At 40.1% G+C, this 16,464-nt stretch overlaps 2 protein-coding genes across 2 annotated transcripts in view; one reads left to right on the plus strand and one right to left on the minus strand.

Annotated features, from left to right (window-relative positions):
* Positions 1 to 12,211: 12,211 nt before the first annotated feature.
* LOC306844893 (H-2 class I histocompatibility antigen, Q10 alpha chain-like) lies at positions 12,212 to 14,644 on the minus strand. Its single transcript, XM_079377321.1, has 5 exons — positions 14,508 to 14,644; positions 13,924 to 14,196; positions 13,543 to 13,830; positions 13,178 to 13,462; positions 12,212 to 13,104 (listed from the first exon to the last, which is right to left on the minus strand). Exons 2-5 carry the CDS (start codon positions 14,117 to 14,119, stop codon positions 12,968 to 12,970), a joined length of 906 nt encoding a protein of 301 aa, XP_079233447.1. The 5' UTR covers positions 14,120 to 14,196; positions 14,508 to 14,644; the 3' UTR covers positions 12,212 to 12,967.
* A 1,751-nt stretch (positions 14,645 to 16,395) lies between these two features.
* Positions 16,396 to 16,464, plus strand: part of mei1 (meiotic double-stranded break formation protein 1) — a gene marked incomplete at its 5' end in the record, with an annotated part of 29,422 nt that continues 29,353 nt past the window's right edge. The window contains one exon of the mRNA XM_079399859.1: positions 16,396 to 16,464. This exon is cut by the window's right edge and continues 48 nt beyond it. Coding sequence (XP_079255985.1) covers positions 16,396 to 16,464 — 69 coding nt within the window.

Genomic DNA, 16,464 nt, shown 5'->3' on the forward strand with positions numbered 1-16,464 from the left:
AAATAGTATTAGGCTATAGCTAATGGACTTCTTAGGATTAAGGGGAAAAAATATCAGATGACATTCGCAGCCAATGAGCATTAAGCTGTGTCGTCAGCAAGTCGTTTCCCATGATGCTTTTGATCAGCGCAGTTGGTGGAGAGCAACTGCACTCGACTGCAGAATCCGACACGTGCGCCTTGCGCTCGCGAGAGATTTTTGACATACGTCAGCATGACATCAGAGCAAGGCGGACCGCACTCGGACACATTTCTAACCGGCATGCATTACATTTACATTTACATTTAGTCATTTGGCAGACGCTTTTATCCAAAGCGACTTACAATTGGGGAATACAAAAAGCGATTCATCTTGAAGAGGCAGTCAGACAGAGGAAGTGTTCGTAACACCAAGTCTCAGTCATTGTTCAAATAAGTACAAGCTAGTAGGTGGAGAGAAAGATAGAGGGAAAGTTTTTTTTTTTTTTTTGAGTTTAGGATGAAGTCAAGTACTGCCGAAAGAGATGAGTTTTCAGTTGTTGCTTGAAGGTTGCCAGGGATCCGGCGTTCCGGATAGGGGTGGGAAGATTATTCCACCAGCCAGGAATGGTGAACGAGAATGTTCTGGAGAGTGATTTTGAGCCTCTCTGTGATGGTACCACAAGGCGTCGCTCACTAGCAGATCTCAAACTTCTGGAGGGGATGTAGGTGCGTAATAGTGAGTGGAAGTAGGAGGGTGCAGAGCCTGTGGTAGATCTGTACGCAAGCATCAGTGACTTGAACTGGATGCGAGCTGCCACTGGTAGGCAGTGCAAGGAGATGAAGAGAGGTGTAACATGTGCTCTTTTGGGCTCGTTGAAGATCAGTCGTGCCGCTGCATTCTGAAAGGTTTGATTGCGTTTGATGGCAGACCAGCCAGAAGAGCATTGCAGTAGTCCAGTCTAGAAACAACAAGGGCCTGGACAAGAAGTTGCGCAGCGTGCTCTGTCAGAAAGGGCCTGATCTTTCTGATGTTGTGTAGTGCAAACCTGCAGGATCGAGCAGTCTTTGCAATCTTTGCAAAGACTTTGCAGTCTTTGCAGCGCAAGATGCATCTCGCGCTGATCACCGGTGATCGGTTCTGCGCAGATTTTGCTCATCTCAAACAAGCCTAGTAATACAAAGAGAGAGAGTATAGGCAGTCAACAGGCTTGTTTGCTCGCGAGCGCAAGGCGCACGTGTCGGATTCTGCAGTCGAGCGCAGTTGCTCTCCACCGACTGCGCTGATCTTGAAAAAAAAAAAGCAAGACTGAACCCAACCTCTCTTAAATTTTTATTATAAAGCCTTCAACACAGTGGAGCATGCTTTTGATGTAGGTCATTAAGAAAACTAAATGCAAATAACCCATCTTTTTGGCAAAGGCTATGTACACTGACTCCACCCACTAACGTGTGATTGGGATAGTCAACACTGAAAAAAGACGCTCATTCAGCATCTGTTTCAGTGGCGTATGCTTTTTGCTGCAAACTTTTTTTCTCCCTTTTCAAATCTCATATCGCATCAGAAAGGCATTTATTTATTTTCAATAAAATGAAGGAAATAATCAAAAAGTTGAAAATAAAAGTATCGGGTAGAGCTAGGTGTAAGGAGGGCTTTTGTCCAAATAAGGTGGCATCCATTTAATAATTTGAGCTAAAACTATAATTTACACTCAATACATTATTATTGCATACTGTTTTATAACGTTATAAATAATGTTGCTGGGGACTTCAATCACTGCACTTTTAGATCTGTTCTCCCTAAATTTCATCAAAATGTCTCCTGCACTACAAGGGGACATAAAACATTGGACCACGTTTACACTAATGTGAGTGATGCCTACAAAGTCACACCCCTCCCCCGTCTGATCACCTCTCTTTGTTCCTGCTCCCCAAGTATACCCCAGTCATCAAACGTGTGAAACCTACAATAAGGACTGTTAAAATCTGGCTGGAAGGTGCTGACTCCACTCTTCAACATCAATTCCAACACACAGACTGGAGTGAGTTTGCTGCCCAGGCCACCACAAACTCTCAGATTAACATTGACACTTACACCAACTCTGCTCACACAACTGTTAATGTGCTCCATGACAGAGTGACCACACACAAAAAAATAAAAATTTTCCCCAATCAGAAGCCCTGGATGAACAGAGAGGTTCGCCTCCTGCTCAAAGCAAGAGATGCAGCCTTCAGGTCTGGAGACCAGGAGGCTTACAGCTCAGCCAGAGCCAACCTGAGGAAGGGTATCTGCCAGGCCAAACTCACACACAAACAGAAGATTGAAGATCACTTCAATTCTTCAGACCCCCGGCGTATGTGGCAAGGCATACAATCTATCACAGATGACAAACCACCTAACTCTGTGCCCCCCTCCAGCTCTGCCTCCCTCCCAGACGAGCTCAACCACTTTTATGCTCGTTTTGATCAAAATAATAAGGAGATCTCACTCAAAGCTGAGCATCAACCCAGTGAACTGCCTCTCACACTCTCCACATCAGATGTTTACTCCACTCTGCGTAAGGTGAATGCACGGAAGGCAGCTGGCCCTGACGGAATACCTGGTCGTGTGCTTAAAGCCTGTGCGGAGCAGCTAGCTGAGGTCTTCACGGACATTTTCAATCTGTCCCTGGCCCAAACAACTGTCCCCACTATCTTCAAAACCTCCACCATCGTACCAGTACCGGAACACTCCACTGCCTCGGTCCCTAACGACTTCCATCCTGTTGCACTCACCCCCATCATTGCCAAGTGTTTTGAGAAACTAGTTGCATCCCACCTAAAATCCTGTCTCCCTGCTACACTAGACCCATTCCAATTTGCCTATCGCCACAATAGGCCAACAGAGGACGCCATCTCAACAGCACTTCACTCTGCCCTCACCCACCTGGACAGTCAAAACACACATGTGAGAATGCTGTTCATAGATTTCAGTTCTGCATTCAATACTGTAATCCCCTCCAAGCTGATCTCCAAGCTCAGCCAGCTTGGAATCAGCACACCCATCTGAAATTGGATTCTAGATTTTCTGACTAACAGACCTCAGTCCGTTAAGTTAGATAACCTCTCCTCCTCCATCATCACCCTGAACACCGGCGTGCCACAGGGCTGCGTACTGAGCCCTCTCCTGTACTCCCTCTTCACCCATGACTGTGTTCCTGTTTATGGCTCCAACACCATAATCAAATTTGCAGATGACACCACGGTGGTAGGTCTGATCAAGGATGACGATGAATCAGCCTACAGGGATGAGGTGCAGCACCTGGCTGTGTGGTGTGCCACCAACAATCTAGAACTAAACACCCAGAAGACAAAGGAGATCATTGTGGACTTCAGGCGGACTAGGAGTCATGCACACACACCCATCTACATCAACGGAGCTGTAGTGGAGCGTGTGTCGAGTTTCAAGTTCCTTGGCATCCACATCTCTGATGACCTCACCTGGTCCCATAACACCTCCACTCTGGTCAAAAAGGCACAGCAGCGCCTTTACTTCTTAAGGAGCCTTAAGAAAGTTCACCTGAATCCCAGGATCCTTGTGGAATTCTACCGCTGTACCATTGAGAGCATACTCACGAACTGCATCTCAGTATGGTACAGCAATTGCTCCGCATCTGACCGCAAAGCACTCCAGCGGGTGGTGAAAACTGCTCAACGGATCACCGGCACCCAGTTAACTTCCATTGAGAACATTTATCATAAGCGCTGTCTGGGCAGGGCAAGAAACATCATCAAGGATGCCTCTCACCCCAACCATGGACTTTTCACCCTCCTTCCATCCGGCAGGCGTTACAGGTGCCTACGCTCTCGCACTAGTAGGCTCAGGAAGAGCTTCTTCCCCGAGGCTGTGACACTTCTGAACGCCACACCACCAATCTAACCTGCACCTGCTTATTACTGCACTGGTCACAGTTCTTTACACACATGCATTTGCACTACTCATATTTTGCACAGACTGCACATTGTTAAAGTTATTACAATATAAACTGTTGTTACTGCACAAAGCACAGTAAACTATTTCTATAAAATATTGCACTACTGTTATTTTGCATAGAATACATTGTTCTATCAATACTTGCACACACTCATCCAGCTGTATTTATTTATTTATTTATTACCACTGTTCTCACGTCTCTGCTGTTCATAATGTGTATATATAATCCCACATTGCTCTGTTCATAATGTACATACAATCCCTACATTGCATTCCTATTTTATATTCTGTATATACTCCGTTCAATACTGTATATAACAATTCCACTGTACATTCTGTAAATCATATCTTCATTTACTCTGCACTTATATGTATATAAAACACTATATTCTTGCACTTCTGGTTAGATGCTAACTGCATTTCATTAGCTCTGTATTTGTACTCTGCATAAATGACAATAAAGTTGAATCTAATCTAATCTAATAATGTACTTCAATAATGAGGTGCTGATAATTGCCACTATTTGCAATAAGTAGTATAAATAGCAGAAAATCTTGCTATTTTAACATAGTGTAAATAGAATCTGTAGCTATTTGCACTTAATAGCATATCGTTAAAAAAAAAATACTGCTATTTACACTTAGTGCTAATAGCCGCTGCCTTAAAAAAATGGGTTTGGAGAGTTCTTCTCTAAAGCTATGCAAACAATGCATAGAAGAATGCAAACAGTTCTGTTAAAGGAGGTTCATCTTCTAGGTTTTATTTTAAACATGGCATCAGACAAGGCTGTGCCATTTCCTCTCAATGTTTTTTGTTTTGTACTCAGCTTATGAATATTTATGTTAGACCAAGCCTTGTAAAAGGTAAATCTGTAGCAGGTAGGGATATTATCATATCCCAGCTAGCAGATGCCCACTGGGTAAAAGTTTATCTGGGGCCTGTATCATGAAGCCGGTTTAGCTGGCTAGCCAGGTAAGTTTCAGTTTAGTTTTCACCAATCTTGGGTTTTTAGGTACCATGAAAGTGGCTTGGCGTTTAGCTGTGCTCTTTGCCATAGTAACTTACACTGCTCCGGGGCAGGTTATGTTCCGGGTTAGAAATTTCAAACTGAAACTGGATCAAAATTGGCTCTCTCGCAAGAAGTGAATCACACTTGCTCTGTGTTGTGATTGGCTGTTCGCCGCTGATGTCACACATTCATGTGCACGCGCGCCATTAAAATCCAACATTCAAATAATTCCTAGATTAATTTTCATAATTTTCAGGACTTGCACATGCATGTGGTGTCCCCGGTGCAGCAGGCAAGCTTGGAATATGGAAAAGCTTACATTCAAAATAGAAATATTGCATTATATCGATTTTGTCAGGAAAAAAGATGATCTGAACACTGTTGTGTATTACTTTACTCTGGCATTACATCCCACCCACATCCCTCTGATCAGCATGTGCTACATTATAGTACTATAATTCAACATCTTTTTGTAAAACTAAACCGTTTCTTACAAACTTATGTGATTTTATCAAATACATAATGAAATATAATTATAAATGGGTAAAGGAGAAATTACAATGAGCTTCAAGCTACACGTGACAATTAATGAGATTAATACACCACTTCTACTTGAATGTCATTATCGATCACTATTGAGTGTTTATAATAACTTCTGACTGCGATCCAAAGTGGATTTTGGTCGAATGATGAGGAAGAAATATGTTGTTAGTAACATTCTAGAAGAATTTTATGTGGAAGATACACAGTTACAACTTCTGTGGGGTGTGAAGAAAAAGTAATGTAACTAGTAGTGTAACTAATTACTGTTGCTAGAAAGTAATAAGTAACAATATTACTTTTGAAAGGAGTAACTAGTAATGAGTAATATTCTTTGAGTAACTAGCCCAACACTGCAGGTGAACATAAAATATGTTGCATACCACTACTAGTGAACGAGCAAATTAATATATGCAATATAATATAGTGCAAATATGTCTGAAAGCACTGACAAAACAGTAAGATGCAACATGAACAATTAAAAACAGAGCAACTTCAGGCTTTTTTGATGCGGCGAATGACTAAATTGCCTGACCCAGTGTAATCTTTTTTTTTTTTGAACAATTTTTTATTGACAATTATTATTAAAACATACAAAAGGAACATAAAAGAAATTAAAATAACATCAAGCATACTTCAGAGTGTATCATAGATTATACAGATAGCATAAATATAACCATAGAGAACCTTAAAAAGCTATAAAACCGTCAAACCATCCTGAAGTAATACTAGAGGAAAAAAAACAAACAACAAAAAAAAAACCCACCAAGCCAAAGCCCAAGACCAGCGTATAATAAAAAAGTTGAAACTCCTTCAGTTTAAGACAGCATGTTTTTTAGTTTCTCCAAAATCTGAGCCCAGAAACTGATGGAATCTTCCCTTGCCCCATGGATGCGTGCAGTGGACAACTCCATATATACAACATCCATAAAAGTGAGAACCCAGTGTCTTTTATTGAGCGAGTGTGGAGGTTTCCACCTCGTTGCAACCAACTTCTTGGCCGCTGTTAGCCCTGCTAAAAATACCCGCTTCTGAATTTTATGTGGAATATCAGATAGATCGTTTAAGATCAGAACAGAAGGGGAGGAAGGCACCGAAATATTAAGTAAGGTGGACAGATTCTCACCAACCATGTTCCAGAAGTTAGAAACCCCCGGGCATTCCCAAATCATATGAAAAAATGTACCCAATTCACCCGTATTACAAAACGTACAATATGGATCAGGTTTCAGCTTCATACAATATAGTCTGCGCGGTGTCATGTAAGTCTTGTGGATAAAGTTGAAATTAATTTGTTGATGGTCCGGGTTCCTAGAAGCTTGGGATACCATAGACCAAACATGATCCCACTTAAAGTCCGGGGAGAGGTTCGGAATATCAGTTCGCCAAGAGGCATCCAGTATCAAAGGAGGAAATACTTTATCCAAAAAAAAACCGGTATAACTTAGAAACTAAACCTCTCTTTCCTAGGGAACAACATAGTACTCTTAATAAAGGATGATCTTTCAGAGAGGCCGACCAAGGGACCCCATAAGTCTTCATGGCAGCCCTCAACTGTAAATAAAAGAAAAATGTAGAACTCTGCAGGTTGAATTGAGAGCGGAGTTCTTCAAAGCTAAGTAGGCCCTTGTCACCCATAATATCACCCAGTGAATGAATCCCCTTATCATACCAATGCCTGCACTGACCGAAATGAATAGGATTCTTCCCAACGAGCAGTTTGTGATTATTAAAAATAGGAGAGTAGGGATTCCAGTTAGAGAGGATGCCACACGCTTTTTCCACCGTTCTCCAAACTGATATAGCGTAAGATATTAGGGGACCAAAGCGTATTTTACATTTATTTGAAGGTTTATTGGCGAATAAAACTTCATTCAGTTTGAGCGGAAGCACTAAGTTTCTCTCCAGAGAAAGCCAAGAAATATCCTCTTCAGCATCATACCAGCTCATCAAGGGACGAAGCGCAAAAGCCCAATGATATAACTTGAAATTAGGAAGAGCAAGCCCACCAGAGAGTTTATTTCTCTGTAAAATAGAAATTCTAAGGCGTGGTCGTTTGCCGTTCCATACAAATTTGGTTATTAAGCTCTGCAATCTATCCCAGAAACGACAAGGGGGAGCCAGCGGGAGCATAGAACTCACAAAGTTAATGCGGGGGAGAACATTCATCTTAATAATTGAAATACGTGCTCTAAGAGAATTAGAGAGTGAAGACCAATTTTCCAGGTTAGACAAAATTTTTGAAAGAATGCCATTATAGTTGTTCTTACTAATAAATTGCAGGGAATCTCCAATCGTGATGCCTAGATATTTAAACTGTTTAACCATAGGAATGTCTGCGGGTAGCGCCGTGCTCTTCAGCGCGCCGTTCAGAGGGAGAAGAGCTGATTTGTTCCAATTTATTTTATAACCCGAAATCTTACCAAAACGGTCAAACTTATTCAAAATGTTGGGTAAGGATTGAGACGGGTTACCTAGATAGAGAAGAACGTCATCAGCATATAATGAAATATGATAATTAGTTCCCTGTATTGAGATGGGGGCAATATTTTTATCAGTACGGATTGACTGTGCTAATGGCTCCAGCGATAGAGCAAAAAGAAAAGGACTTAGGGGACACCCTTGACGAGAACCCCTGGCTACTACAAACAAAGAAGAACAGGTTTTGCCTGTCAGTACCATGGCTGTGGGATTAGCGTACAAAACTCTAATCATGCGGATAAAATGAGGACCCAGAGCCATTGTCTCGAGAACGGACCACAGATAAGACCACTCCAGACGATCAAAGGCCTTCATAGCGTCTAAGGAGAGAATAGCAGTAGGCGAAGCCAGTGAGGATGAGCCATGAATTATGTGAAGTAACCGTCTAACATTATCAGATGCTAATCTAGATTTTATAAAACCTGTCTGGTCACTGTTAACTAGCTTAGATAAAAATGGTTGAAGTCTAAGAGCAAGCACTTTAGCGTAAATTTTTAAATCAGCATTAAGAAGGGACAGAGGTCTATAGCTAGAGCAGTCATTAGGGTCTTTATCCTTTTTAAGCAAAAGTGAAATTACCGCAATATTTATATCTCTCGAAAAGGAGCCTCTTTCGAGCGCAGTTCGTATCATGTCAAATAATAAGGGGCCTAAACTGTCCCAAAAGGTTACATAGAACTCTGGGGGAATTCCATCCAGCCCAGGGGATTTGCCTATACACATAGCCGAGACCGCCTCCTTGAGCTCATCAACTGTAATAGGGTTATCTAAATTTGCAGAATCAACTTCAGACAGTTTAGGAAGCTGAAGATCTTCTAAAAAGCTATCATAAGCTGTCTGATTGTGCGGTACTTCTGAGCTATATAACTCAGCGTAAAAATCGCGAAAGGTGGCATTAACCTGTGAAGGTTCACTCAGAATACTACCATCTCTTGATTTAATTGAGCTGATATCAGAGAACTGTTCACTGGCCCGCAATCTGAGGGCGAGTAAACGGCTAGGCCTGGCACCATTAAAGTAATAAAATTGTCTAGTTCTATGTATAAGAAACTCCGCTCGTTGTTTTAAAATGGAATTTAACTCTTTCTTTACAACGTCAAATTGAAGCTTGATATCGTCACTATAATTTTGTTGTAAAAGCCCATCCAGCACCATAAATTTAGATTCTAAGCTGTTTACTCTAGACGAACGGGCTTTATTTAAGTTAGAGGCAAAACACACCGTAAAATTCCTGATGAACCCTTTAATAGAGTCCCACAGGATCCTGGGGTCCTCAACTGAGCCTTTATTTATATCCACAAAGACTGATAATTGGTTCAAAAACTCAGTTTTAAATGCTTCATCACGAAGAAGGGTGGTATTAAAGCGCCATCTAGGGGCTCTAGCCCGCTTAGAGTTTATCGACACAGAAGCAATCACAGCCTTATGATCAGATAATGCCAACGGCAATAGACTAACCATAGCTATATTGTGAAACAAACCCCTAGAAGAGAAAATAAAATCAATACGAGAGAAAGATTTATGCCTAGATGATAAATGAGTGAAATCTTCGACATCCGGATTTAACATACGCCAAAGATCAACCACACCGGTGTCACCGATCCAGGAGCGTAGAGCTTCAGATGCATACTTTTGTTCTAAATTTTCAGAGTGACCTGACCGATCGACCAGATGGTTAACAACAGCATTAAAATCAGCGCCAATTAAGAATTTAAAGCTGGGAAGCTCCAGCAAAGTTTTGGTAATCTGATCATAAAATTTCTTCTCGAACGAGTTAGGAGCATAAAGTGAAATCAAGGCAACATCTCAGTTTCCAATATTAATTTTCGCAACCGCTATTCTCCCCTTGTCATCCGCCCAGGTGTCCAGCAGCTTAAAGTGAAGATTGCGTTGGCATAAAATCGCTACACCCTTAGATTTGTTTGATGCTGAAGAGCAAGCTATAACACGAAAAAAACGATTCGACATACGATTGGAATCTCTCTTTAATAAATGTGTCTCCTGCAACAGGGCTATATTAATTTTTTTTTTCCGCAAAAATTCTAGAATAGCAACACGTTTCGCTGGGTTATTCAGGCCCCTTGTATTAAGGCTAAGAACATTCAGATTAACACCATCAGTCATCATAATATAATAAAAAGGTAAAAAATTGGGCAAGCAAAGAAAGGAAGATTATCTCAAAACGAAAAAAGAAACTCAAAGTACATAAAGGATAAGAAGGAATTAAATACTGGCCAGGCTTGGAAAAACCGGTGTTAGAACTATACCGAAATCGAACAAGGAGAAGAATGGACGTACCCATGACTATAACCCCTGAAAAAGCCAAAGAAAAACTAGGATCTAAAAAAGAGGCGAAAAGAAACAAACCCCCAAAGGGTGTAGTGAATATCCTAGCTTAATAAAACAACAGAGCTTCACGGCGAAGAGCAAAAACATAAAAACACTCTCCCAGATAAATATACTGAACACCCAATGACAATAAAACCAAAATGAATAAATCTTCGACCATAAATTTGCACAAAACAACAAAAACAGCCCTCAACATGAGCTAAGGCAGATATGAACGCATGTTACCGTCCTAAAAACTTTTCGGCCTCTTTCGGATCCTTAAAAGATTTCTGCACGCCGTTCATCTTAAAGACCAGCACAGCAGGAAAGATCATCTGGAAATGGATGCCCTTTTTAATAAGTTCAGCACAAATCGGGTTGAAAGCTCTCCTTGCGGCACGAACTGTAGGTGAAATGTCTGGAGCGATTCGGATAGACTGGTCCTCGAAAGAAAGTTGACCCCTGCGTCTGGCCGTAGACAGGATTGTAGTGACATCCCTGGAGCGATGAATCTTAACGATAACAGGGCGCGGCCACCCTGCCACCGGAGCACCAGATCCTCGGTGAGCACGATCGATAGCGATTGTAGGAACCGATAGATCAAGCAACTTAGGGATGAAAGATTCAAAGAATTGAATAGGATCGGATCCTTCAACTGATTCCTTGAGGTTAAGAATCCTGATGTTATCTCGCCTGGAACGACCCTCTAGATCCGTAACCTTCTCCGAAAGTGCAGTATTGAGCTTTCCAAGCTCGGCCAGCTTTACTTTAAGCGGTGTAATGTCGTCCTCCAAAGCGGAGATGCGAGTCTCAGCTTCTGATTGGCGGGCCACGAGGGAGTCGGTAACCGTAGCGATCTCGTCAATGCGTTTAATGATGTTGTCGACTTTTGCATTTAGACCAGATTCCAGCTTGGCTAAAGAATCATCCAGCATCTTTTGAGTGCGCCGACCTTCCTGCGAAACAATGTCCGAGATATGTTTGAACAAGGCTTCCTGTGTAAATCCAGATGGCAAGCCTTCACGGCTAGCCATGGGATCGTTGCTAGCGCTAGCATCGCTAGTATCCGAAATATCCTCGATAAAGCCCCGAGGATTGTCCGTCTTGCTCTGTTTAGAGGGCTTGGGCATGGTTGATTAACTGAAATGACTTTAGGTGCTATTTTGAATAAAGCTGGTCGAGCGTGGGTGAAGTAATCGAAATGTGAGACGGGAGAGGGAAAAATATGCAACCGCTCACTCCGCCATCTTAACCGGAAGCCCCGACCCAGTGTAATCTTACGCCAAAAAAATGTTCACTGCATACTATTTTACAATTATTAAGTCATTATTTATATTATCATTACACTGTAAAAAATTACGGTGATTTTAACGATAAAAAAACTGTGAAAATGCTACAGTAAAAACCTGTTTAATGGTTAACGGTAAGTTCCTGTAAAATGTACAGGGAAAAACCATAAACTGACGTTCCCAGAATTCCCTGCGTTGCATTTAAAATTTCGTTTGAATTTGATGTTTTTTCTTAGTTTTTTCTTATCAGTTATGTTTATTCGGGTTGTATGTTACATCAAATTAATGTTTATTGTATATTTCAGTTTAATGAGTCTCACCATGATGGTGTTTAGTGCTTGTGTGAATGACACTGCATTATTTAAAAGGTTTTATTATTTACGGTATTGTAATTAAACTTAAAACTGTAAATTTATTTTAAATGTTACATAAAATGTTGTTAAAATGTTATTTTTTACGGTAGAATTTCCGGTAACCGTTTTTTTACCGTAAATTTTACGGAATTTATTTTTACAGTGAATGAACAGAAAAGTTGCTTGAATCAGATGAATAAATGTCCATCACCACACAGCCTAGAGTAATTACATTTTAAAACAACAATTGTCAATTTATGATCATTCAAAATAAACAGTTTGTTAACTAGTTGTTTTTATTTGTTCTCAAAGTGTTTACAAACAAGACATACTGTAGGTAGTGTGTAGCCTGTTCATCTGTCAAGTGCAAAACTCATACAGGAGCATTTCATTTATAGATAAGCACAGACATTATCATACTGCACCATCTTTGATACAGTTCCATCACCAAGGAATTTGTAAACACATGTTTGTTCACATAGAGCTCATAGTTTGAGGTAAATACATTTTTCTATACAGGTCAAACAAAATGATATTCAAACTCACAAAAGAGGCTTTTAACTTTTAAATAAAGCACATAATCAGCACCTGAGATCATCACTGTCATAACTTGTATGTTGTTTTTCTACCGGCGACGTTTCAGAAAATGAAACTGTTTATAAAATACTGGTTGCAAACCTCTGTCGCAGCTGGATACAACAAAAACAAAGAAGCAGCATTTAAGAATAAATAAATCCCATAACAGACAGACATCAGTTGATACTATGAAGAATGATTGCAATTAATATTTCATAATTATATAAATGAAGTCAGTGTGAAACACCAAAATTAATCAACTATTGTTTTTCAAATGGATGTGATAGATATAGCAATTTTTGTATACTCTTTGCACTCTATTTTTATTTTAATGTAAATAACTCGGAGAACATGCAATCATCACACAGAAAGGCTCAGCTGGGACTCAAATCAAAGACCCCCAGGTTGAATTATTCCTTTACGGCAAAAAAAAATGAAAAGAGGCTCATCATAATCAGTCACTACTCACAAATAATCCCCGTCTTCTTAAAGATGCAAACCAGATGAACAACTGCCAGCAAAAACACACCTACAATTACTGCTGTAATCAAACCTGTAGCAGTCACTGGTAATAGGCAGACATAGTGAGGAGGAGCATCTAAACAAATGCAAAAAGTAGTTTTAATTAAGGATCTCAATAGCAAAAAAAAATAAAAAAGAGCTTTAATTACCCCATATGATGATAATTGGTTCTTTGAGGGTTCTGTGAGCGACAAAACAATCATATACTGATATTTGATCCTCCTGGATCTCCACACTCTTCCTAATCTGGAAGGTCCCATCATGGTTTGGTCTGATTCCTGTGGATTCAATCTCATCGTCAGGCAGAAATAAGCAATATTTCCTAATGAGCAGTGTCATGTCTTTGGGGTAGAAACCAGTTGCCATACAGGTGAGTTTCAGCTTGGATTTGTCTTTGATTGACCTAATTGCAAATGCATGAACTCTTGGAGGAGCTGAAGACACAAGAAACGGTTCATCAGTCAGTTTTCTCTCTATGTCAGCAGGACATCATCAAACAAACACATTTACTCACAGCCGTTTCTGAGCTCCTCGTCTGCATATGCTCTGAATTTGTTGAGCCAGTCCACACACTCTTTCTCCAGGTAGCCTTTGGTGTACTGGTTTAGAATCGGCACATTATCCCATTTTCTCTTGGTTGGTAGAGCTTCTACAACTGGGGCGATCCACTGAGACTCTTTATCATCAAACGACAGAAAGTTATCTCCATCATAGCTGTACTCATTAATGCCTTTGGAAAACTTCACTTCATCTCCCTGCTGCTCAACTTCACAACCAGTTCTCCACTGAAGAACATGAAGATCTGAAATGGAGATGGATCAAAATGTTTTAACAATAATGAAAATATAATAATATGGTGATTTTACACATGCAGATTATTTTGACTGTACTTCACCTGATTCATTGTGTCTCATGCGTTTCATCAGAATGTCGATATTCACATTAAACCACTGTTCTTTGCTCTTTCTGGACTGGGTTCCTCTTTCCCAGTAATCCTCCTGCAGTTTCTCCTTCATCCAGGTCTGTTTGGGAATCTTCTTCTGGTCCTCACTATTGTAATAGTCGATCTGTCTGTCGTCTAGCAGACCCATAGCAGTGAACTGATAGATGCCCGGAAGATCGACAGGTTTGGACAAAGCCGTGTAAATGTAATACAGCGAGTGTTTCTCTGCAATGAAGAGCAATGCAATACGAATGTAAAGCTGTTGACAAGTTTAAAGGTGAGTGAAGGAGATAAAACATCAAGTGTGTGAAGCTCATTAAACACAGTTTGATTTCAGCAGAAAAAAATAGACCATCAAGCCAGACCTGTGATTCTCTGAAACATCTTATCTAAATAATTCATGTACGATGTTAGCATACATTTGTAATCACATTTGAATTCTGTTGTTAGTATGCCGTTTCAGATCGATTGAAAACGTGTTACTTTCACTTTCGATCTCTCTGGTAAACACAGAAAAGGTGAATCATTTATTTTACCTGCTCGAAGTGAAGGCTAAAGAAGGACAACACAAAGCAGAGCAGAAATCTTAGTCGTGATCATGACTGTCTGTGTGAATTTTACTGATGCTCCTTTGCCAAAGTCTCTGTCTAGACACCTTTATAAAGGTGAGCCTAAAAATGGGCGTGGCCGTTTGTAAAGTTTATGGATCTAGTTTCCGGTCTCATCCGCGTCAGGCTATTTTTAGCTGTAAAAACTGTTTGTTTTGCTGCTTGATATTGAAAATTGGTCTGTCTTATCATGTTATTTTAATGAACACACTGGTTTGTAGTGCAAGCAGTTTTACCGTTTAATGCACGTTGTTATTCTCCTCATTATTTACCTGAGTTTTAGATAAAGTGAAATCTTTAACCCTTTAATCCCAAATTTTTCTGATGAAAATACCCAAATGATGCGTCATTAGTATTTTTTGGGGGGGGGGGGGGGGGGGGGGGGGGGGGGGAGTTGTGTTATGCTCGGTGGGATAAGGTGAGAACTGAATTAACATATTTCTGCAGTCATAAATTTTTTTATATATCTTAGCCCAGCTATTTTAAACTGTTTAATCACATTCTAGGCTTACTATTAGGCAAAAGACTAAATAATACAACCATCACCGCATTTCAAAATTGTTACTTTTTTGTACAATATTACATCAAAATTTGATATTAGTGCTACCAGTATTACAACATCAATATTGTACATTTTTTGTAACATTTAAATTTTTAATTTAGTGCAATAGTTTGTCATTGCATTATTTTATTGTCATTTTCACTAGAAACTGCCATTGGATTTATATTGTATCCTAAGTTGTTATCCCACCATCAACATGTTTACTCACTCTATGACCACACACAACCAAACTGAATATATGCGAAAGCATATATTAATACTAGACACCCTAAAGATCACGTGTACCAAAAATCTTTGTGATATCTTTATGTTAACATACTTTACCAGCCTTTTGTTTTGGAGCTTTATTGATGCAGTCATCATCAGCTCAAGGTGCAAACAGGAAGTAAACTGCTCTGGTCATGTCACAATTTGCACTAATCATGTGAAACTGCACATATGTAATCAAGACCCTTTATTTTTCCCCCATATTTGGAGGAAGTGCACTAAAACACCAGTCAGTGAGGATTTTAGAGCTTTTAAATGAAAACGTTTTTTTCCGTGGGATTAAATGGGAACAGCATTGAACAGCAGTCTAAAGTAGTTTATTACTTTTAAAACCGACAACAATATGATGCAAAGTTGGATTAATGCCAAGCACTTTATGAATGATATTTACAATAAACAGTTCATGCACAGTCCGATAGATGATGATGGTTTGATTGAATGTTCTCTGTTTATTTATGAGAAGTATAAAGTATGAATTTATGGAGGCAGTTCATTCTGAGAGTGAAAAATACTCATGTTTTCCTCTTATATACGCTGAAACCATCTTAATGTACGTGTCATAAAAAAAAAAAAACTAAATTATACATTTTATTACTTAAATAACATTATTTTGTTTTAGTTTATCTCACCCCAAAATGTACATGGTTATTTTTACACTATTCACCCAAATGCACGTTTCAAACATGTATTTGTCCATAGTTCGATATGATTGGTTAACGGGTGTCAAGACCTCGCTCTGATTGGTTAACGGGTGTCAAGACCTCGCTCTGATTGGTTAACGGGTCTCAAGACCTCGCTCTGATTGGTTAACGGGTCTCAAGACCTCGCTCTGATTGGTCAGACTGGCGCGCCAACGCCCTCGCGCATCGTTTCTGTCACACAGCGCGCGTTTCAATTCAGATCGTTTTAACCTGTTAGTAGCTTTAAACTGATACAACGCCTCCAGAATAATCCCTTGACACAATTTCATGTCATTTAACGTGAAAAATGTCGAGTTTAGAAGTAATCTGTGAGAAGATTCACGACGGTCACGGACCGCGGTGGGAACGCGGCGGA

This window comes from Barbus barbus, assembly GCF_936440315.1.
Source record: "Barbus barbus genome assembly, chromosome: 3".
Lineage (NCBI taxonomy): Eukaryota > Metazoa > Chordata > Actinopteri > Cypriniformes > Cyprinidae > Barbus > Barbus barbus.